The 22965-nt window shown below is 46.4% G+C and overlaps 2 protein-coding genes and 1 pseudogene across 2 annotated transcripts in view; 2 read left to right on the forward strand and 1 right to left on the reverse strand.

Annotated features, from left to right (window-relative positions):
• EIF3A (eukaryotic translation initiation factor 3 subunit A) overlaps positions 1–7841 on the forward strand; it is a 33528-nt gene extending 25687 nt beyond the window's left edge. The window contains exons 18-22 of the mRNA XM_067709250.1: positions 862–950; positions 1548–2263; positions 4649–4850; positions 5565–5746; positions 6605–7841. Of these exons, the coding sequence (XP_067565351.1) occupies positions 862–950; positions 1548–2263; positions 4649–4850; positions 5565–5746; positions 6605–6834 (1419 nt within the window). The 3' untranslated portion in view covers positions 6835–7841. The remainder of the gene's footprint in view (positions 1–861; positions 951–1547; positions 2264–4648; positions 4851–5564; positions 5747–6604) is intronic.
• A 468-nt stretch (positions 7842–8309) lies between these two features.
• LOC137208717 (voltage-dependent anion-selective channel protein 2 pseudogene) lies at positions 8310–10591 on the forward strand (annotated as a pseudogene).
• A 488-nt stretch (positions 10592–11079) lies between these two features.
• On the reverse strand, positions 11080–14152 carry NANOS1 (nanos C2HC-type zinc finger 1). The gene has a single exon (XM_067709264.1). The coding sequence runs from the start codon at positions 13861–13863 to the stop codon at positions 12985–12987; it is 879 nt and encodes a 292-aa protein (XP_067565365.1). The 5' UTR covers positions 13864–14152; the 3' UTR covers positions 11080–12984.
• Positions 14153–22965: the final 8813 nt, after the last annotated feature.

Raw genomic sequence — 22965 nt, forward strand, 5'->3', positions numbered from 1 at the left:
TGGTTTGGTGTTTTTTATTTGCTTCCATGTCCCTGCCACTCACCCCTTCCTTTCTTTAAGCCAAACTTCAGAAGTTTTCTCAGCTCATTTGTTGTGCTTTTCTCTATTCTTTTAGTGATTACCATCTGTTCTTTTCAAAGTCTAAACTGCAGTGTGTAAATTTTGAGAACTCTTCCCTCTCTTCAGAACAGAACAAAATTTTGAGCACACCTTAAGTTTTATTGCCTCCAGTGCATTAAAACAATGCTAATCTCTCTATTTAGAAATCATTTAACAGTTTTACAACCTTGTTGGCAACATGATTTAGTTTAAAATATGTTTACACTGTTTATCACCTTTTCCCCTTTGCAGATAAGTTGTTTTGTAGAGTGTATATTTTATCAAGTATTTTTGTGTATGTCTCAAAAGAGGTTTTGTTTTTCTCTCTCAGTTGAATAATGGTTCATTGGTTTGGCCAGTTCAAAGTCATCCTCCTCCAGAAGTTTATAGAGACCTGTGCTCAGGGTCCTAGTACATAATGGGAGGAGGGTTCTTGATAATAGTCTTGTTCGTGTTACTTTTGTAGATACTCTGCTTTATTCCTTGGAAGCTCTGAGCATATGGTCTGTTATTCACCCGTTTTGGCATGTGTGCCCTGTCAGTCAGGATTCAATTTACTTAGAGCAGATAGAATTTCCTTAACTTAGGGAAATTTTTTCTCCTTTTCTTCTGGCCTTTCACAGTCCATCTCTTTTAAAGTTTCACTTATTCTTTTCATCTCTTTGTCCTCTTGTTACTGGCTCTTTGAGATTCCTGCTCAGTTTATATGTTGATCAGTAGTGTTGCTAATGTAGTGCCTCTCATTACCTTTGCTCAATGTAGGACCCTCGTTGGGGTGATAGAGATGCAGAAGGCACATGGAGAAAAGTACCTGAAGTAGATTCTGAGTGGAGAAGAGGCCCACCAGAGAAGTAAGTAGAGTTAAGGAAAATAGTACCAACAAATCATAGATCCTGTTAATATCTTATCAGTGTTTTTCTCATTTGGTTTATTTTGTAGGGGTGGGGAAAAGGGAGTCATGAAGAATTGTACACATGTCTGTTACTGAAATGTTTGCTTCAGTGCTGCTGTAATTACTGACTTATAAATATCTTGGGAAATACGTGCTTCAGTTTTTTTTTCTTTTTAATTCCCTAAACTAATAGTATTGAGGTTAGAGTAAGAATGAACAGTTCCATAACATTTTTCTCATCGTTTTGAAAGCTTGTAGTAATAGATTTAGAAATTGCTAAGGTATTCCTCATAAAGTGCAGATAACCTTTTTTTTTTTTTTTTTTTTTTTTTTTGCAGATAACCTTTTAAAGGCACTTGTCTGCTTATTGGTTTAATTAATTGTTGATGTAAGATTTTGGATTCATGTTGTTTTTTAGTGGAACATACTCTTTTAGGAGTAGGATTAATGAATTTAGACTGAAGTGATTTTTAGAAGTGAGTAACATCACTCCCAAAAAGATCACCTGCTTTTAAGAAAATTTACTCTTAAAGATGTTTGGGTTGTTACTCTGTAGGGAGTGGAGACGTGGAGAAGGGCGAGATGAAGAGAGGCCTCAAAGAAGAGATGAAGATCGACCAAAGCGTTTGGGGGATGAAGAAGAGAGAGAGTCCTCTCTTAGACCAGATGATGATCGGGTTCCCCGGCGTGGCATGGATGACGACAGAGGCCCAAGACGTGGTCCTGATGAAGATCGGTTCTCTCGCCGAGGGGCAGACGATGACCGGCCTTTTTGGCGTAATGCAGATGACGACAGGCCTCCCAGACGAATTGGCGATGAAGACAGGGCTAGCTGGCGTCAGGCGGATGATGACAGACCACCTAGACGAGGACTGGATGAGGACAGAGGCAGCTGGCGAACAGCTGATGAGGACAGAGGACCTAGGCGTGGGCTGGATGAGGACCGGGGGCTGCGCCGAGGAGGTGCGGATGAGGAGAGGTCATCCTGGCGGAACGCTGATGACGACCGTCCCAGGCGGGGCGTGGATGATGACCGGGGTCCCAGGCGTGGGCTGGATGACGATCGAGGACCTTGGCGGAATACCGACGATGACAGATTTTCCAGGCGCAGTGCAGATGATGACAGATTTTCCAGGCGCGGTGCAGATGATGACAGGGGGCCTTGGAGAAACACGGATGATGATCGGATCTCAAGACGGGCTGATGACGATCGGATTCCCAGAAGGGGTGATGACTCAAGACCTGGTCCCTGGAGACCATTTGTCAAACCAGGTAAAATTCTGGTATTCAAGAAACCAGATTGGATGCTTTATAGATGTAATCTGCTTGATTTGTTTGCAAATACAACGTGAAATTCTACACCAGCTAATCTCCACTGTTCTGTAGAGGATAGCAAGTTATTTCAAACAAGGAGATCAGATCTCAGGTGACAAATTACAGTTTGATTGTTAAGTAAGAAGCGTTCTTTTCAAATGCAAAAAGTGAAATTTTAACAGGCTTATGACAGAGGTTGGGCCATGTTACTACGATTTTTAGATAAACTGGTCTTTTATCTTTCCTTGAATATTTCTGCAGTGACTTTTATGTCAAAAGCTTGCCTCTGAGATCTTTCACACCAAAACAACTGGCTTCACCCGCTTTACTGCTTTAGTGATACATGCACTTTGTTTTCCTTCTTCCTTGTTGACTGCTTCTTTGAGGGCCCTTCCTTCTGTACCCATCCCTAAGTATCGGTGTTCTTCAGGTTCTGTCCTGGACTAGCCTCCTCATATAAATAATGAAAAACAAAATATACTTAACTAAACATTTATCTGTACTCTTGCCAACCATGGGATTATGTTCATGAGAGGAGCCCATTTCTTTAATTTGTCAGTCTTAGGCCTGCTCATCCTTTCATACTTTTTATTATTCTTGAGTAATGTATACAGGTCTGTGACTTCTGCTACTGTCTTCTCCAGATGACTTCTCCCCTTACCTTCAGACCTGTGTTTCCAACTTTATATTGCACCTGTAAGTGTTACTGACACTTCCAACTCAACCCGTCAAAACTGAACCCCCGCCTTCTCCAATACACACACACATACACACTTCAGGGGCACCACTGTCCATCTAATTGTATAAGATGGGAGTTCTTTGCTCTTTCATCCTTTTTCTTCCATCTTTTCAGTAACCATTGTAATTTGTTCTAAATGCAGATTTGAGCAGCTTCCTGCCCTTTATCCTTAGTGCTTTCTGTGGCATACTTGTGCTTCTTCTCACTTCATTCCACTGTGAAGCTTTGTGACTTTGAGAAAGCCACCTAACTTTTCTGTGCCTTGTGTAAAATGGGGATAACAGTATAGTAGATTCTCATTAATTCGTGATAGTTAATGTAATATAAAGTCAGTGAATACTGAACCATTGCTCTTAAGGGAAGTACCAGGTTAGGTTTCTGTGAGCCCTCTGGTCAGTTTTTCAAGCAGTCAACACATAACCTTGTTTTATTTTTCTGTTTAAAGACAGTTTATTTAATGTATGTTATTGATTCATTAGCGTTGAACTTATGGCCAACAGCACTGTAACTCATTCCTGAAAGAAGCTTATCTAACACATTTACTCTTTCCCTAAGGCATATCCATTGCCTTCTTGTGCTTGGGACTGCTGGGGCGTAGGGCTGGTGGTGCACTTAAAAACTGAAATCACCAACAGAAAGCACAAAAATGTGGTACTAACTAGATCACCAAAAGGCTACTTGTTTAAAGTAGGAGAGCTGCAGCAAGAAAACAGCATTGTCTTGTTTGTCCTCAGCTGAGAACAGGCCCGTCAGGCGACTCAAATATTTTGCCACTCTGTATGTGTCTGCGAGTGACTTGTAAAAGTGCTAGAGTATTAATTTTGGGATTATAGATTTTAGCAAGTAGCAAATTAGCAAGTATGGAATAATCTGCTTAGCTCAGCACTATGGGTAGGATTGAATGAGCTAATACAGGCAGAGGCGTTAGACTAGTTCTGTGGCACACAGTAATATAAATGTTAGTGACAATAATAATTATTAGCCTTGCAGCTGTGATACATTTTCATTGAAATCTCTGCTTCCTTTGGTTTCTTTTTGTGCATGCGTGCGTATGTGTGTGTACATGTATATATTGTTTCTGGATTTGGACATCCCATGGCTAAGTGTGAGATATTGAGCAGGGCCAAAGGATTTATCCTTATTTCAGGACTTTTTATGGGTGGTAAATGGTGAGGGGCATGAATGTGAAAGGAAAGAGTCTTTAGTTAGAAAGGTTTTGAAAATGTTGCAAGGTATAAATGAACTAGTAGTTGGGGTTCTGCCTCTCAGAGGTCTAGATCCTACCCCTTACCCTTTGAGTTTTCTGCTTAAATGACTTGTCTTTACCGTCAGAACAGATTTTTATCCCTGAAATCTCTGCATATGGAACATTTAACCCAGGCTATAAAAGTTCCTATATGTTATATGTTAGAAAAACAATAATAGGTAGTCATAAATAGGAGTTGGTGGTTCCATGAAATGAGGTAAATGAATTGAGTTGGTGTTTTAAAATGAGGCAGAGCGTCTTCATTAGCATCTGTAATGGTGATGGGTTAACGTCAAGATTTATGGCTGCCGGTCTGTTTCTTGAGTGGAAAATTTTTTTTCTTTTTTTAAAAACGTAGGTGGATGGAGAGAGAAAGAAAAAGCCAGAGAAGAGAGTTGGGGTCCACCTCGAGAATCGAGACCATCAGAAGACCGTGAATGGGATAGGGAAAAAGAGAGAGACCGAGATAATCAAGATCGTGATGAGAACGACAGGGATCCGGAGAGAGAAAGAGACAGAGAGAGAGATGGGGATCGAGAGGACCGCTTCAGACGGCCAAGGTTTGATATTCTAATTTAAAAAAAAAGTGTCTGTGGCATTACAGTTAGGATTCTTTTAATGCTCTCTTATGCGTTCCCAACTATTTTTGAAAAATGGTGCTCATCCCCTTCACTTCCCCCAATTTATCTAGTAGTATCATAGTGTAGATTTTAAAAAAATTAGAGGTCATCTTAATTGAACCAGTTCCCTGTCTACAGAGTGAGGACATGGAGGCTGGAGCTGTGTGGCTGGCTGTGGGCTGTGTAGCTCTATGGCAGTGGAACCAGTCGAGGTTCTTCACTGCCAGTTGCTTTTCCCTTGTGGTTGAGGTCAGTTTATTGCCTTTAAATTATTAAAAGCCTCTTTACTTTTATTAGTAGTAAGAATTCTAGCTTACTTCCTCTGGTCAAAGTGGCTTTGTACTAATCTAGACCAGTACAGTTCAGTACAGTTTCCTGCAAGGATGAAAATGTCCTGTATATGTAATGTTTGTCTGGTAACCAGCAGTCACGTTTGACTGTTGAGCATTTGGAGTGAGTAATGACTACTGTGTTGGACAGTGCAGAGCCAGGTGTTCTCATTTGACCTCCATGCCTGAGGCATCAGTTGGAGGTCAAGTCACGAGTTGAAACTATTCCTGTTACTATTTGCTAACTTGGATGTGATATATTCACTTAAAATTAACCCGTAGAGTCTAATGACAGAACTTAACGTGTCATTTTGAATGGCTACAGGGATGAAGCTGGCTGGAGAAGAGGACCAGCTGAGGAATCTTCAAGCTGGAGAGATGCAAGTCGTCGTGACGACAGGGAGCGGGATGACCGCCGTCGGGAGAGGGATGAGCGCCGTGATCTGAGAGAGAGGCGAGATGACAGAGACCGAAGAGGACCTCCTCTCAGACCAGAGCGTGAGGAAGGTAGAGATGTTCTTTCTGTATGACCGCTGAACCCTGGAGAGCCATAATATATGAGGGAATTTGGGGTTTTGCTATGTCTTAAATTTGTATGAACACCAAAAACAAGATGGACACGTAGATCTTTTATTTCATTTAGAGTTCAAGGTTCTCACAAACTTACTCACTGGTTGCTTTGTGAAGTTGAGCTCATCTTTAAATTTAAAGTATAGTAGTAGACTAATTCAATGGTGTAGTAAGCAATACCTATATTGATTTTACAGAAAGAGTTTATTTTATGTAAAGAAGGAAAGAAGTAAGGTCCTGGTAGATAAGCACAAAGTGTAAAACATTCTTTCTCTGGAATTGTAACAATGGAAGCTTTAGTAAAAAAATGCTTTGTTTAGTAGTTGCCTCACAAGCTTTTACTATTTGGTTTGTTACAAACCAGATTGTAAGGGTATTTCTTCTTTGATAGCCATAATGAAATATATTGTTTCATTTATTTTCTGTTAAATCTTCTTCAACAGGAGCCAAAAATCCTTTAAAAAATTTTTATTCAGCCAGATTTTTGTCACCTTATCCTAAATTAAAAAAAAAATTAGGACACTTCCCAGGCCGGTGATTTCTTCTTGCTTGCAACTTATATTTCTAAGTCTGTATATTGTTTTGAAGGTTTTTCAGAAATTGTATCAAAATGATTAAAGTGTATTTATTTAGCTTTTATTGTTTTGTTTTGTTTTTTTAAATGATTCTCTATCACTATCTTCAGTACAGGATTTCCAAGTAATTTGAGGCATTCCTTTTGCTTCAGTTCTGTTTAGTCTGAGCTAATAGCATACAGTACAAATTTATTCTCTCTCCTTTTTTTTAAATTAAAAGTAAGTTCTTGGAGACGTGCTGATGACAGGAAAGATGACCGGGCAGAAGAGCGGGATGCCCCTCGTCGTGTTCCTCCTGCAGCTCTTTCAAGAGATCGAGAAAGAGATCGAGACCGAGACAGAGAGGGTGAAAAAGAGAAGACCTCATGGAGAGCTGAGAAAGATAGGGAATCTCTTCGTCGCACTAAAAATGAGACTGATGAAGATGGATGGACCACAGTACGACGTTAAATCTCAAGATAATGGACTCAGACTCATGTCTTCATATAGGTTTGATCACATTCAAGGAATTATTATACTTGTGCTTCAGCCAATCTAAATTGGACTCTTTAATGTCTCACCATAACACAAAAAGCATGAACTTGTATTAACCCTATGTAATAGGTTGATCATGCACCGTATCCACAGAAGGTTGGAAAACCATGCCATTTTTTGGAATTTGAGGTGTTGCATTGTTTCATCAATCATTTGTTTACAAAAAAGAAAAACTAAAAAATAAATTTAAAATGGGAATTCTTCAGGTATTCAGTAACACCCGTATCTTGGTATAGAACTGATCTTTTTTCTTTGATTTCGAAGTACCTGATATTAATTTGGAATGGAGTAAGATTCTGTTATAGAAAATGTATTTGAAGACGCTAAAGCAGAGAGCTGAAACAATTCTCACACCACTAGCGGTTGAGACGTACCTCTAGGTATTTTGAGGTATTTACTATTTACTAAATTTAGAAAGTTTTTAGGTTTACTGTAAGTGCAGTAAGCATTACACACACCGGATACAAAGGAATTTTCGGTAGATTTTACTTGAGAGAAGGTGAGTATAAACCAATTTGCAGTCATTATTGTAATGACAAGAATACTGCTAAAGTGTGAATCCAGAACAGATACATACAGCTTTTACATTTTAAAGCATTTGGTAAACTGTTGCTGAGTTTTTTTCTGTTGCCAATAGCAAACTGCTTTTCCATTTATGGAGAATTCATGCCTTTCAAGCATTTTAAATATGACAATATTTATAAATGTGTGGTTTGGAGGAATTGTTTAAATTGTTTTTCCTAATTTCCTTTCTCTTCGGGATAGATTCTTTCACCAGGTAATTTGTAGTAATGACTGTGTTGACTTCAATTCTGGAGTGTAGTAGCTATGTTAAAGATTAACTATTTGGTCTTATTGAAGCCAACACAGAACTTGCTGCTGTGTTTTTTCTTCAATGATAAATAAAATACTTAGAGAATTTGTTTTAGTGTTGATTTGTGGTTACAGTCAAAGTGTTTTGTTTATAATGCTGAGCTTGCGTATTCAGTTGAGGTTTTTTCACTTGAGTTTTTACCAGTGCTGTTAAATTTTTCACTGTTGGGTATCAAAGAACATAACCTAAATATAACAGAAAGCAAACGTGGCTAGGATGTTTCCACTAAAACATCCTCCTCTGTTCCTTGATGAACCCCTTAGTTTCCTTGTAAAGCTGTTCTCTCTGTGAGTACGGTGTGTGTGCAGTACATCTTGGGTTTTCCCTTGAAATTAGAAAAATCATAATTGGTTTCACAGAATGTTAGTTGCAAATTTATAGTGGCTGTAGGCACTTACATTCTTCCTGGTGTGAGTAGTGGTGAGAATTTCTGTTGGTATAGCCCTAAGGCCAGAAGAGGGAGTATTGATGCTTTTTTAAAACTTAATCAGATGCAGCCTCTCCTTTTCGACGTTAACAATGATAGAAACCACTTTAGAGCTGCAGCCGGACCCCGAGCGAGCTGAGCAGCCTCAGCTGCTAGCGGGGTGGCAGCGGCGCCTCCCCCTCCCCCCCAGGAGACCACCGGATCACCTCTCCCCTTGGCCTCGCCATAGCGACCTACGGACAGAACTGCCCGCGGCCAATGTGTATTCCTCCATCATATGCTGACCTTGGCAAAGCTGCCAGAGATATTTTCAACCAAGGATTTGGTTTTGGGTTGGTGAAACTGGATGTGAAAACAAAGTCATGCAGTGGCGTGGAATTCTCAACATCTGGTTCATCTAATGCAGACAGTGGTAAAGTTACCGGGACCTTGGAGACCAAATATAAATGGTGTGAGTGTGGTCTGACTTTCACAGAAAAGTGCAACACTGATAATACTCTGAAATCGCTCTTGAAGACCAGATTTGTCAAGGTTTGAAACTGACATTTGATACCACCTTTTCACCAAACACAGGAAAGAAACGTGGTAAAATCAAGTCTTCTTACAAGAGGGAATGTATAAACCTTGGTTGTGGTGTTGACTTTGCTGGACCTGCAATCCACGGTTCAGCAGTCTTTGGTTATGAGGGCTGGCTTGCTGGGTACCAGATGACCTTTGATAGTGCCAAGTCAAAGCTGACAAGGAATAACCTTGCAGTGGGCTACAGGACTGGGGACTTCCAGCTACACACTAAGGTCAATGATGGGATGGAATTTGGAGGATCAGTTTATCAAAAAGTATGTGAAGATCTTGACACTTCATTAAACCTTGCTTGGACATCAGGAACCAACTGCACTCGCTTTGGCATTACAGCCAAATATCGTTTGGATCTCACTGCCTCCATTTCTGCAAAAGTCAACAACTCCAGTTCAGTTGGAATGGGCTACACTCAGACTCTGAGGCCTGGTGTGAAACTTAACTGTCTGCTCTGGTAGATGGGAAGAGCATTAATGCTGGGGGCCACAACCTTGGGCTTGCCCTGGAGCTGGAGGCTTTAATCCAGCTGAAAGAAACCTCTGGGAATGGATATCAGAAGACATGGCCTTGATATATTTCCAGTGTCACCAGCAGGCTTCCCCCGCCTCCACCCAGGAAGGTGATCAAACCAAAGGATGATCTAAAGAGCTGTGTTTTAAATATTTAGGCAGTTACTTGTTAGCTGGTTTCTAGTTGAATTGGTTATCTAGTTACCAATGCTGCAGTCGTGCAGTCACCTCTACATTATTTAAATGTATTTAACTGTTAAATGCGCTACCCACCAATAATGAAATAGACCTTTATGAAAACTGAAAAAAAACACTTTAAAAAACATTTTTCTTAATATCTGGATTTCAAACAAGTGAAAGTCTTAAAAGGTCCTCTTTTGTGAGGAGAGGGTCTTTCCTTTTGTAACAAGTGAAAAAACTTGGGGCAGTAACCTGCTCTGTCTTAAGTTACTAGAACAGGACTGTGCCTGGGCCATCACAGATAGGCCGCAGCAGACGATTCATTTACACTGGTTTGTTTAGATGAGTTACAGATGCGTGTCCCAAGTTCTTTGTCTTGGGTATTGGAATCAGAGCACAGGGTAAAGGCAGAATAGTCTGCAGCTGCTGTGATGCTGCTCTTAGGTTTCCACTCTCAAGGCCTCACCACCTTACCCCCTCCCCCACTGTTTATTCACAGGTGTCAAAGGAAAGCTGAACGACCAACCTACTCACTGTCTTCCATGTTGCCAGTGGTTTCTGCATTTTTATTTTTATTATTTATTTATTTTTTTTGCAGTATGTGGGCCTCTCACTGTTGTTGTGGCCTCTCCCGTTGCGGAGCACAGGCTCTGGACGCGCAGGCTCAGCGGCCCCGTGGCATGTGGGATCTTCTCGGACTGCGGCACGAACCCGTGTCCCCTGCATCAGCAGGCGGACTCTCAACCACTGCGCCACCAGGGAAGCCTGATTTCTGCATTTTTAGTTGGGGATATTATTTGTGTCAATATGGATGGGTCTGAGGGCAGAGACAATGGCCCAAAAAAGACTCGACATCCTAGTAGTTGTCCATAGTGGCTACCAGGAGGAGGTTGGCGCCTATATGGTGTGGCATGATTTGGCTGTAGACTGATTCATGATTTCATAAGTCTAATTGAAATATACAGGAAATTAATGGAATGTTCATATTGTAGCTAAGAACAGATTAGAGAATTAGGACTAACACAAATTTTTCTTTGAAGTACATGTGTATTTGTGGTATAATTTTAAAATATAAAGCAGTCTGTGCCTGCACAGTTGGTGAAGCTCTTTTGAGGATTCCATACTTTTTTTTTTGGCCAAATATGCAGTCTGTTCTTATGAAAACAACTTCATGACACTATTGTGGATACTTTTTAACACTTCAAAAAATTGGGTTTCTTTTACCCTAAATTTAGCTTTTTCAAGTGTTTAAAACATGTTTCAGATTGAGAGTTGCTTTTAAATGTATTAGCGTGGTTAGTAAACTTTTCGTAAGAGATCTCTGCAAAACTACTGATATTCCCTGTTCATGTGTAAAATACTGGGAGTTAAAGTTAGCTGGAGAACAGGCAAATTTGGGGGCTGATATGGTTATAAGTCACCTTAACCATACCTTCTGGTCTGGAGAATGCACCTCTCAGTTAATAATGACTCTTGAAAAGGTACAGTTAGAGCAGTGGCAAGAGGTAACAGGAATTCATGTTGACCTGAAAACTCCTTAAAAAGCAAGTCTAATTTAAACTGGTATGTTTTCTAGCAAAACTGAAGAAAATAAGTTAATTTCATGGTTTTATTAAGCTACTTGAGTTTAGGCCTAGTCAAGTGGATTATTTTTTCCTGACCAAGAAATCGTCCTGTCCATCCCCCGCCCATGCACCTTCCTTTGACCAATAAACGCTCATAGCTATCCCCAGTGTTATTTATTTATTTTTTTTGCGGTATGCGGGCCTCTCACTGTTGTGGCCTCTCCCGTTGCGGAGGCACAGGCTCCGGACGCGCAGGCCCAGCGGCCATGGCTCACGGGCCTAGCCGCTCTGCGGCATGTGGGATCTTCCCAAACCGGGGCACGAACCCGTGTCCCCTGCATTGGCAGGCGGACTCTCAACCACTGCGCCACCAGGGAAGCCCCCCCAGTGTTACAGCAGCTTCAAAGGATGTTCAAATCAGGCAAATTGGCTGTGGAGGAAGTTAGTTGTTTACCATGAAAGCAGTCTAATTTTTAATAACCTAGCTAAGCTCTCCTGGAACCTCTATAAGACTAAATCTCTTGCTGGTATTTTCAGAGAGTGATTTTATACATTTCAGATGACTTCATCTTAATTCATTTCCATTTTTGCCTTCTGTGTCTGTCCTGATGGTAGATATGGCGTGGTGCTCACTACAGTGGATTTGAAAATGAGGGTGGGAGGTTAAAGTAGGAGTCAAGCACCTTTGCTAAGGATTAGATTTAATCTCATTTATGGATAACTGGTGGGATTCCAGAAAGAGAAGGATAATCTTCCAGTGAGAATGGGAACATCAGAGAGGCTGTGTTCCTTGTCTCCTGCCCCCCCCCCACAATAGTTCCTTTAATTAGTGCTTATACCAGTTTGAGGACTGCCTCTGATGCTTAAAGCCAACACAGCCCAGAGTGGAACCTTCCTGAACCCAGGTTATTACATTGACCTTCCAGAGCTCAAAGGATTCCATCTTATATTTAGTTTGAGAGGCAACAGCTGGAATGAGCTTTCCACTATTCAGGAACCCTGAAATTGAGCAATTCAGACAGTGAATTAATACTACTCCCTTTTGATCTGAAGGATGACAAATGTTTTGCAAAACTGGAATGGGGTGGGGGGCATAGACAAAAGGCCAAGTACCAGAGTTAAAGGCAAGATTAATGAATTAACATACTGTATAAATGCACAAGTTTTTTTAAACAGCACCATTTTCAAGTGTGTACACAACATTATAACTTGGCACGACTTTTAAAGGTGGAAAACACTAGTTGCTCGTTCAGTAATAAAAGATCTGGTACATAAAAGGATAAGGAGCTGTATTCTACCTGCTACATCCAGCTAGGACAGAAACAAGCCACAAGGAGGGAACACCCACCCAAACTAATACTGGAAAGTTTACTAAGCCTTCACTTAATGATGCTACCAGGCAGGGGGGCTTGCTTCGCCTGGAATTATAATAACTGATTAAGGACAACAGAAATATTACTTGTTTCAAACAATAAAAGTCATTTTGCTGACATTCCATAAAATCGCCAGTTCAGTTAAGAGGCTTTTAAAAAAATATTCTAGACCTAATAAAGTGCCTCCATTCATAAAATTAAACATCCAAGATTAGACTGAGACAATTTCATACTGATGGGCATCTAAAATAGGTCGACGTATAAATAAACAGCGCCTCTAAGTTGCCACATTTCAGTTAGCGGAATACCCAGCCTTCACCGTCTGGATGTGCACAAACCAGAGATAAATCAAGACTTTAGCGTCTACTCTCAACCGCTCTTCGACAGGAAAGTACTCAGTACCGTCGGCTTCCTTTGAGAAAACCAAGACGACATCCCAAGTTGAGCCAACTGCTGAGCTCCATGCTCCCCAGCAGCAAGGGAGAGAGTGCGCAAATACGAGAGTGGGCAGGCGGCGACCCTGGTGGCGTCAGGTGGCAGCAGCAGACCGGAGCCCGGGTCCTCAACGCAGCTTCTTGCCGGGCAGGCCGTCCCTGGCGCTGCGCGGCGGCGGGCGGGTGGCGGGCGGCGGCGGCACTTTGGAGAGCGGACAGTACTTGATGGTGTGTGCGTTGTCACCACTGGCGCCGCACAGGGGGCACGTGTAGCGGCGCAGCACGGGGCACAGCACTCGCCCGTCGGGTCCCTTCAGGATGTGGGTGGTGTAGAGCGCCACCGCCTCCTTGTTGTTCCGGCAGAACACACACACCTGCAGCTCGGGCTTGAGCAGCCGGGCGGCGGCCGCCCCGGAGGCGGCGTGCAGCCTGGGCTCAGCCGCCCACGCCGCGGCCCGCTCCTCGCGCGGCGCCACTTCGGCGGTGGCAGCAGCGGCGGGGGCGCAGCCCAGCAGCACGGCGGCGGCGCGACCAGCGAACGGGCTCAGCTCGGCAAAACGCTCCTCCAGCAGCCCGGCCTCGGCAGGGTCCGCGCACAGCTCTAGCGTGCGCAGCTCCAGCGCGCCCCCCAGGTAGCGGCCCCGGGATCCCGGCTCGTCGCTGTCGTCGTCGTCGTCGTCGTCCTCGTCGTAGTCGGGCGGCCCCAGCGCGGGCCCCAGTGTCCCGGGCCCGGCCCCAGCGTGGGGGGAGCAGCACGACGAGGAAGAAGAGGAGGGCGGGGAACCCTCGCCGCCGCCGTCCCCGCCGCGGGCGCAGCCGAAGCGCGGCTCGCCGTCCACCGCCTTGGTGATGAGCGTGGCGAGCCCCAGGTAGTCGTTCCACGAGCTGAAGGGTTGCGGGTGCACTGGGCGCTGGGAGCTCACGTAGCGGGCGCTAGGCACGAGCGCCATGGGCGGGGGTGCACGGCCGCGGCGGGGCGAGCGGGGCGCCCAGGGAAAAGCCTCCATGGGTGGGCTACGGGCCGCTCGCGCCGCCTCCCCGCCGCCGGCGCGGGCCGGACGGAAGGGACGCGCTAAACCTGCCCGCCGGCCTGCCTCGGGGTGGGGCCGCTTCGCCGCCTTTTATCGCGCCCCGCTCCTCCCCGCCCCCGGCTTCGTCGCCTCGGCCCTGCCCCCTGCCCTACCCCGCCCCGGCCACCTCGCCCGTGCCCCGGACCGAGGCGGAGCGGAGGCGGACGCGCGGGGGGGCGGGCGGGCGGGCGGGCAGTGAGCGCGCTCAGCTCCGGCCCGCGCGGCTCCCGCGCCCCACGCGCTGCGCCAGCCTCGCCAGCTGCGGGGCGGCTTTCATTCTGGGAGTGGGCGGGCGAGGCACCGCCTCGGGCCGCTGCGCTAATTGGCTGCCGACCTGAGCCCCCTGCGCCACGGGCGCCGCTCCGGACTCTGATTGGTGAATCGGGGGAGGGGGCGTGCCCTACCGCAGCTGGTAGGGGAGGGGAAAGTAGGGGGGAGGAGTACGGGAGGGGCGGCTGCTGGGGCCCGCCTGAGCCTGAGCCTTGTTCTCTGGGTTTGGAACCGATGACCAGGCCTGGATCTCCCTCGGCCTGGTGGTGAGACCCACCTCCCAGCCTTTAGTGCCCTGGGCTAGCCTTCTGCCTTCTGAGAAACCCCTATCTCTCCTCTCTCCTCACCAGCATCGGCAAGAAAAGACGTGGGGAGGCAAGACTTGGCGCGACCTAAGGATGCAGTTTTTAAGTCAGAGCAGCCCAGCAATCAAGTAACTTCCGTTTGCACAGCGTTTTGGAGAGCTTTCAACTGGGTGAAATCCTCGCACAAACCTCAGAGAGGTTCAGAGAGGTTTTGGTTCTTACCTAGTAAGTAGTGGAAGGACGCAGGACTTTTCCACAGCACGACGCACCTCCCAACAGGTGTTCCGAGACTAGGTGGCCATTAGCTGGTGACAGGTGGGGATGAGGGCTGGGCCAGATAATCTTCCGGCCTTAGGACAGTGATTGGTGTGTGTGTGTGTGTGTGTGTGTGTGTGTGTGTAGCTCCCCACGCTCCCTGCCCCACCCCCAACCCCGGGGCGGGGGGCTGTATTAAAATCTTAGGTGTATGTGCAATTTGAATAACAGCGTATTCAGCGTCACAGTTGAATACTTTGAAATGAATAAAATTTTTTTCTAAAAACTTGGAAAATAAATCAGAAGACTTGATTAGGTGGCCCCAAGGTTGTTATGTCCTTCCCAGGAGAAGCGGCAATACATTTTTTAAAAAGATGGAAAGTAGGGAAGGTATTAGCTACTGGGAGGATTCTTGTAGGGTACTGTGGGACAGGGAAAACACCTCCTCTGGTGGCTGAGCTGGCAGGCAGAGTTGGCTTCATGGGGCAGGGCAGGGTTTTCCTTCCTCTCTCTGGAGGAGCTGTGGCTATTGAAACAAGGACTGGGAGGCTGGTGTTGCAGCCGTCATCAGCGGTCATTAGGCTATGCTGATGGGTCTGGCTGTGCCCAGCAGGTTTCGAATAGCCCAGGAGGGGATGTCCAGAACCTAGCGCTGGCACAGGTTAACATTAGAATGAATGAGTGAGTCAGAATGTTAGCAGTGGAAGGGATCTTTGGGATTATTCACTCCGATCTTACTTTACAGATGAAGAAAATGAGACCCAGAGAAGAGAAGGGCTCCTTTAAGGTCACGCGGTGAATTTGTCACAGCCAGAACTAGGACTCAGGCCTCTTCATGACTGGCATGGTGGCCTTCCCACTCTATCATGGAACCTGGAGGTATTTCAGACTTTGAGTCTGTGCATGCATCAGCAGAAATCTAGTAGCACACAGGGAAAACTGGAAGAAGAGAAGTGAGATGGGGCCTCGTGCCTTTGGCATGCGCCCCTGCCCTCGGGAGCAATCCAGAGGCCATGTAGCAGGCATGGGGAAGGCTTTGAGGCGGTGACGTGTTGCCTGTTCTGGCCACCTGTCTGCATGTGGGGTGGAAGAAATGTTTTTCAGTCTCTTCCTCACCTACTACTCCCTAACAGTTAAGTCCCCAACCAGGCAGTGGTATTCTGTACTTGCCAACCCAGTTCCTTTTCCAAGTTTGTGTTGGCACTCAAGTTAAAAAGCTATTCCTTTATTTCCTCCCGTCTCCCACCAAAAATAAATAAAAGGGCCCAGATGGCGTGGAGCTCCTGCAGAAGTGTGGCGGGTTTGCTGACACTGAACTCCGAGCTCTTACCACGAGAACGCTGGCCCCCAGAGTGGTATGAAGGATATTATTCTATAAATGGAAAATTCCTGCAGCCTGCATACTTTCAAGGTATGCAGGCTTTTCAAGTTCTGAAGACTGGAGCTACCATTCTGAGAAAAACTTCTGCAAGGAAAGTTTAAAACCGCCAGCTGCTGGGCCCAGTCCCCCTTGGTCAGGCCAAAGAGAGGATGGCAAATAAGCGAGGCCTTCTTTCCTCCCTCACATGACTTTTTAGCCCTTGTGGTTTTGCAAGGGGAATAAACACTTTTAAGTGAACATGAATGGAAACAAATGCCTTGATTCGGAGCTACAACCTGGGTGGGTGGGTTGTGGTGATGGTCAGATAGATGCCCTGGAGAGAAGTGAAAGGATGCTCGTGTGTCCTGGGGCCTGGCTCTGTGCTCTGTTCCCTAGGCTGCTCACCTTGTCTGCTGCCTTGCCCACAGTAGGTGTTTTGCCCTGAAAGAATGCCTGGAAGTGGAGGCCAAGTTCATAAAGGCTTTTTTTTTTTTGGCGGGTGACACCCTGGGCCTCAGTACACCGTCAGTGACCGCAGAAAGCCTGGAGTGGCTGCCTGGTCCAGCTCTAGGGTAAATCAGGAGTTACTTTTGTCACCAAGCACAGGCCTCAGATGAGCTCTCCAGCTCCCTTTGAGGCAGTGGAACTGACTTCTGAGATGTTCTTAGATGCTCCGATAGATGAAGTCTGACTGCCTTTTTGTTCCCTTTCCAGAAGTCTGGAATGAAACAGAAGGAGTCAGAGTGTGACAGTGTCTTCGAGGGATACCTTCAGATTGATGGAGGCAGGAAGACAGATCAGGACGGGCCTCATCTCAGAGGTTAGACAGCATCGCTCAGTTTCTTCTGGAAGGGGGCCTGTGTGGCACAAGTCGGGCAGAGCAGGGGTGGGTAGTGGGGAGGGACGCTTGGGCTCTGAGTTTCCACCTCTCCACGTGGCCCCCAGCCGCCATCCTGGGCCATTTCCCTTGCTGGCAGCAGAACTGAACCATGAGAGGCAACACACAGACCTCAGGCGTCTTGAGGCTCTTCAGAAACATGAGGTCAGCCCTAGGGAATGAGGCAGCTTGGCGGGTGTCCAGGCAGCTACAGAGACGCTGTTTGTCAGGCTCTGGGTTCCCGCTGACCCGCCTGCCAAGCTCTCGCGAGGGACAGGAAGTGCTTTGGCTCCCCCCGCCCTGGGGCCTGGGTATATCAGGGGCTCACTTCTGTAATGGTGTCGACTTTGTGCATGTCATGCCTCTGGCCGAGCTCAGAGGGTCCCAGGGACGGGGCTTCTGCCCTTTGGGGCTTAGAGGCAGCTGTAGTGGGTTGAGAAGCCACGTGGTGAAGTGGCGGGAGCTTGCTGGGCCAGGGGCTGGGTTTTTATCTTGGTCCTTCTGCAAAGTCGCCTGTGGCCTTGGACGTGGGACTTTACCACTCTGGGCTCCAGCTCCTTCCTCGATCAGCGAGGGGGCTAATCGTGTGAAGTGACAGCCACTTTCTCCTTCTTGCTTTCTTAATTTTGTACTGGAACAGTCTCTCCCTCGCCCTGTGTGGATGAGCTGTGATGGGTGTGAACCAGCAGAAACAGCCTATTTTCCCTGATTTTACTAGGAGAGGGCTGGTGACCCAGGTCCGGTCCCTGAAATATAAGGGGATGTCTGTTAGGTGGGCTCTGAGAGGGAGTTTGCTCCCTTCTTTAAAAAGAAAAGAAAAAAAAGATCAGGAACCTCACCTTCTTCTGGTCACTGACAGGTTGTGGAGCTGAGGCAGCCCAGAGGTGACAAAAGTCTTAAGGGAGAAAAAGCTGGCACACTGGTGATGGCCGCCTGGAAAAGCTATATTAAAAAAAAAAAAATGAAGCCTTGGTGACATTTCTGTTGAAGTCTTGTGATTTGTTACGCAAGATAATTAAACATCTTTGTTGTTTCAGCCACTACAAGTCAGGTATTCTTTTACTTGCAGCTGAATTCACTCTAATGGAGACGTAGTAACATGAAAAAAATGCATTTGGGAATTCTATCAAAAAGGTGGGATACAACATTCTGGCCAGATGGAGGTGACAACCATGTCAGAATTGTGTGTGTGTATAAACGGGGGCAGGAAGAAAATCCAGAGAACTGAGAACAGGGGCTTTGTGGTGGCTCTTCTCTTACCCACCCTGCCTTGCGCTGAAGTCTCCCAGCTGATATTCGTAATGGTAACACCACGACCATCAGACCAGGTGCTTTATAGCGTCGTCTTGGTACCACTTACACGACTGCTGCACGCGGCAGGTGCTGTGATTGTCCTCGTGTTGTCCGTGAGGGGAGGCTGCAGAGCTCACATTTAAACCTGTGTCCCTCTCCAAAGCTGGGCTGTGCCTACTTGGATGCAGCCGGTCATCCTCTGGCCATGGGGCTTCTGGGGCTTGCCTGGGGGAGGACGGCTAGGAGCGCAGGCAGAGGGGGCAGGAGGAGACGGTATAAGGAGCCGCCTGAGGCCAAAGTGGGCCCATCCAGCGTGTCAGGGATTGTTCCCAGAGAAAACCAATTCCACTCAGAAGCGGTGTGGATTTTTCGATCTATTTATCTAATGGGTACTTTGGTATAACGAGTAATCGTTTCTCTTTGTAACACACCCTCCCTCCTTCTAGCCATGTGGTTTGCTTTTAGACATACGTATCATCCCAATTTTGTTTAAAGCAAGATATGCCTGGAAGCTGACAGCCCGAAGGGCAGATGTCCCTGGGCTGATGGTGCTGATAATAATAGAAATAACAGCTCGCACGTCCAGAGCCTTTACAGGCACCAGCATGAGCTCATAGTTTCTTAAATCCTTCCGGCAGTGCTACAATCATACCCTTTTCACAGAAAGGAAAATGAGGTTTTCGGAGGCTAAAAAAGTGTACTCAGCATCTCCCTGGTAGGTAGTGGGTGGGCTTTCTCCAAGGCCTGTGCTGGGAGCTATCATATTTCCTCAGCCAGCTCCTGGCCCATAGACATTCAGTTAGAATTCACTACTTCCTGTCTCCCTACGTCCTCACCTTCTTTCTGACTGGGACTATCAGGCTCATCCTCAACCCCTGCTGTCTGCAAGGGGAAGGGAGTAAAAGCTGGGGCCCCTAGTGGAGGAGTTAGACATGAAACGGTAAACTATGAGGTCAAGGTTGTTTTCCAGTGGGCCTGAGGGCTGAGGTGGAGGAAGATGAGGTCAGCGAAGGGGATGAGACCAGACTGCCGAGCAGGGCTGCTGTGTATGGTTCTGCAGGTTGTGCACTGTGCAAGGGCTTTGCATCTAAGGGGGTGCCTTGTACTTCATAGACGTGGTAATACATGTATGAGTGAATCTCTGATAGTTTTCTGGCAAATCAGGAGTAAAGTGTCTTTTTCTAATGGAATGGTATATTATGACAATATTCTGACAGATGGAAAAAGATGTCTTGTGGAAGAAGTACCTTTTCCTAATTTGCCCAAAGCTTTGACTCTGGCCAGAAGAGTGAAATGCTAAGATTTTTTTTTTCTTAACATCTTTATTGGAGTATAATTGCCTTACAATGTTGTGTTAGTTTCTGCTGTATAATAAGATTCTTGAAAGCAGGCCTTCAGTTTGCCATTAACTACATGCCCATGGGTCTTTCTGAAGCTTCAAGTGAAAGTGTCTTTCTAATTGAGCTGATCAGGCGGGTGCTGGGCACAGTTCTGCCCTAGTAGTTACTGGTGGACCAGGGGCTCCACTGGGATTAACATTTTTAAGATCGCTCAAGTCATTTTAGACATCTTCTCTCGGTCTTACCTGACTTTCCCAGCTGTCCCGAGTTCCCTAGGGTTTCTTGTGCCCTGACAGTGCCTGTCCATGATGGTAAGTTGGCAGTTGTGCCTGTCCTGGGGCTTCTATGGCTTAGGCACCAGCAGGCAGGGTGGTGGCCCAGGCTGTTATAGATGGAGTAGGCTTAAGCAAGTCATTGCCCTTCTCTGGGCCTCAGTTTTCTTTCATGTAAAATAATTAGGTGGCCTAAGTGATTTCTTGGCCCTTTCCAGCTCTCAGGTTTATTTGTTCACCATCAGGGCTTTGGGCTGAGTGTGAATAAGATGTGCCTACTTCTGAGCTCATGGAGCTTATACTCTGATGGGGGTGGACAGACAAGCAAACAGATGATGATACTTTCGTGGGAGACATATTAGTTTCCTTTTGCTGCTGCAACAAATCATCACCAACATAGTGGCTCAAAACAGTACAAACTTATCTTACCGTTCTGGAGGTCAGAAGCCTGAACTGGGTCTCACTGGGCTAAAATCAAGGTGTCAGCAGGACTGTGTTCTTTTCCAGAGGCTCTAGGGGAGAATCTGTTTTCTTGCCTTTTCCAGTTTCTCGAGCCCGCCTGCATTCCTTTGGCTGTGGCCCCCTTCCTTCTTCAAAGGAGTTTTTCTTCTGCTTCCCTCTTCTACTTTTCAGAATGCTCGTGATCACATTGGGCCCACCTGGATAATCCAGGGTACTCTCCCTATTTTAATGCTCTCTAATTAGCAATCCTAATTCCACCTGGAACCTTAATTCCTTTCTGCCATGGAAAGTAACATAGTCTTCCGGGTCCGGGAATTAGGATGTGGGCATCTTTTGGGGCCATTATTCTGCTTCCCACAGGAAGAGTACAGAGGACTGTGGGACCCCTTGGCAAGGGGCATCCAACCAATACACAGGGGACCCATGTGTCATGGGTCCCTAGACCTTTGAATATCCAGAGGTCAGCTGGGCTGGTGAATTGAGGTTTCCTTTGCCTGTTGGGACCTGACCCTGTAGGGTGAGGAAGCCCTACGCAGTATATGTGTGTGTCCCTCAGGCAGATGGAAGGTAATTGCCTAGGGTCTGAGTTGCAAGAAGGGATGGTGAGCAAAGGAAGTAGTATATGTGTGGGGTACTCTAAAACATAATGATGGCGATGATGTTATTTAATTTGTGGTTAAAACAAACAAAAGCCAAGTACAACAAAAGTACCAAGCAACAACAGCGTGTGCATCTTTTAAATTTAGTGTATCTGAGATCCTATGTATTTTCTGCAATTTGCTTTTTTAAATATAAATTTATTTATTTATTTATTTTTGGCTGTGTTGGGTCATCATTGCTGCGCACGGGCTTTCTCTAGTTGCAGCTAGCGGGGGCTACTCTTCATTGCAGTGAACGAGATTCTTATTGTCGTGGCTTCCTTTGTTGCGGAGCATGGGCTCTAGGCGCGTGGGCTTCAGCAGTTGTGGCTCACGGGCTCTAGAGCGCAGGCTCAGTAGCTGTGGCGCATGGGCTTAGTTGCTCTGTGGCATGTGGAATCTTCCCGGACCAGGGCTCGAACCCATGTTCCCTGCACTGGCAGGCGGATTCTTAACCACTGCACCACCAGGGAAGCCCTGCAATTTGCTTTTTTCATTTAATACGTCTTAGGAGCTTTCCAGTTCAGTATATATAGCACCACCTCATTCTCTTTACCTCATTCTTTTTAGCTGCTCTAAAGATGAACCATGGTTTATTTAAGGGATGGTGTCAAACTCCCTGCCGTCCTCCCTGTGTCTGGCAGGTGAACACATATCTCTTGCTGAATCACTGATTGGGGAAAGTGCTCCCCAAGCTGGAGGAGCCTGTTGATGTTTTAGTTTTCATCATCTATGCAAATCTTTGAGTCTCTTTGGTTTGAGTGCGTCAGAGTCTGGTCTGGAAATCTACCCAAGATTATTGTTAGTGTGTTTGGCCAGGGGATCAGCTGCCCTCTGGAAACGCTCCCTCAGGGCCTGTCTGCACGTGCTGCCTCCAGAAGGCGGTCACAAGCTCTTGAAGATACATCTGGGCCTGGGTTGGAAGCTGATGGGAACTTGAGTCCCTGAATCTGAAAGCAGGGCTGGGAGTCTCCTGAGACAGGCCACAGCCAACACGTAAGGGACCCCAGGGGATTGATTCCTGGCTCCTTTTCTGGTCCTGCTCAGACTGTCTCCATGATGGTGGTTGCATGCTGATGGGACACTTACACTCTGGCCTCAGCCTCTGCCCAGCCCTCCCTCGGCTCCAAACAAGCTGTGAATGTTCACACCTTTGCACAAGCTGTTTCTTCTGCCAGGGATACCCTTCCTTTTTCCTTTTTTTGCATTTAAGGCTCAGCTCAAATGGCCCCTCTTGGGTAAAGCTTCCCCTGCTTCCCATTGGGGACGAGTTGGTCACTCTCTTCTCTGAGTGCCCAGAAGCTCTGTACCTGCTACATCCTGGTCACAAGGTAGGACCAACCACTGCTACCTGTCTGCTCCCCTCACCTGGTGGGGGCTTCTGGAGGCAAGGACCCCCGGTGCCCATCCTAGTGTCTGGCACATCGTGGGACTTTGCAAATGTCCACTGGATGCGAGAAGCTCTGTGACAGCAGGATGAAGGCGCTGGGCACAGGCAGGTGAGCAGAGGTGAGTGCTCCATGGAAGAGCTGAGAAGCTGTGAGGTTAGGAGCCACGGGCTTTCCTCAGGGTGACTTCCTGTCATCAAAGTGGTCCTTTCAGGCTGGAACAAGACACTTAGAGCATCAGAGACTTGAGTTCAACTCAGATGAAATCTTGTCTAATTTCTAAAAAAAAAATACTAAAGGCAGATGGCAGTTGTGTCCGTGATATTGATTTTACCTGTATCTGAAAAACAAAGCACCTTGGAGCACCTTGCATGTTGGAAGTCACGTCATCTGAGCACAGTGATGGTCACTTTTCTAGGGGTCTGACCCCCACAAACCTCAGCCATCCAGGATGAGGCTGAGAAGTGGGAAGTCAGTGGAAGGGCTTGGGTGATTATCTCAGAGAGTTCTACGAAAGCATTTTTGCTGCGCAGAAAAGAGTCAGCTGCTCTCTGGGAACCTGTTAACTCTTGCTTTACA

This window comes from Pseudorca crassidens, chromosome 16 (assembly GCF_039906515.1).
Source record: "Pseudorca crassidens isolate mPseCra1 chromosome 16, mPseCra1.hap1, whole genome shotgun sequence".
NCBI classification, from domain to species: Eukaryota; Metazoa; Chordata; class Mammalia; order Artiodactyla; family Delphinidae; genus Pseudorca; species Pseudorca crassidens.

Bases quoted from the DNA above. Each gene is read 5' to 3' on its own strand.
- NANOS1 (XM_067709264.1), bottom strand. From the start codon at position 13,863: ATGGAGGCTTTTCCCTGGGCGCCCCGCTCGCCCCGCCGCGGCCGTGCA.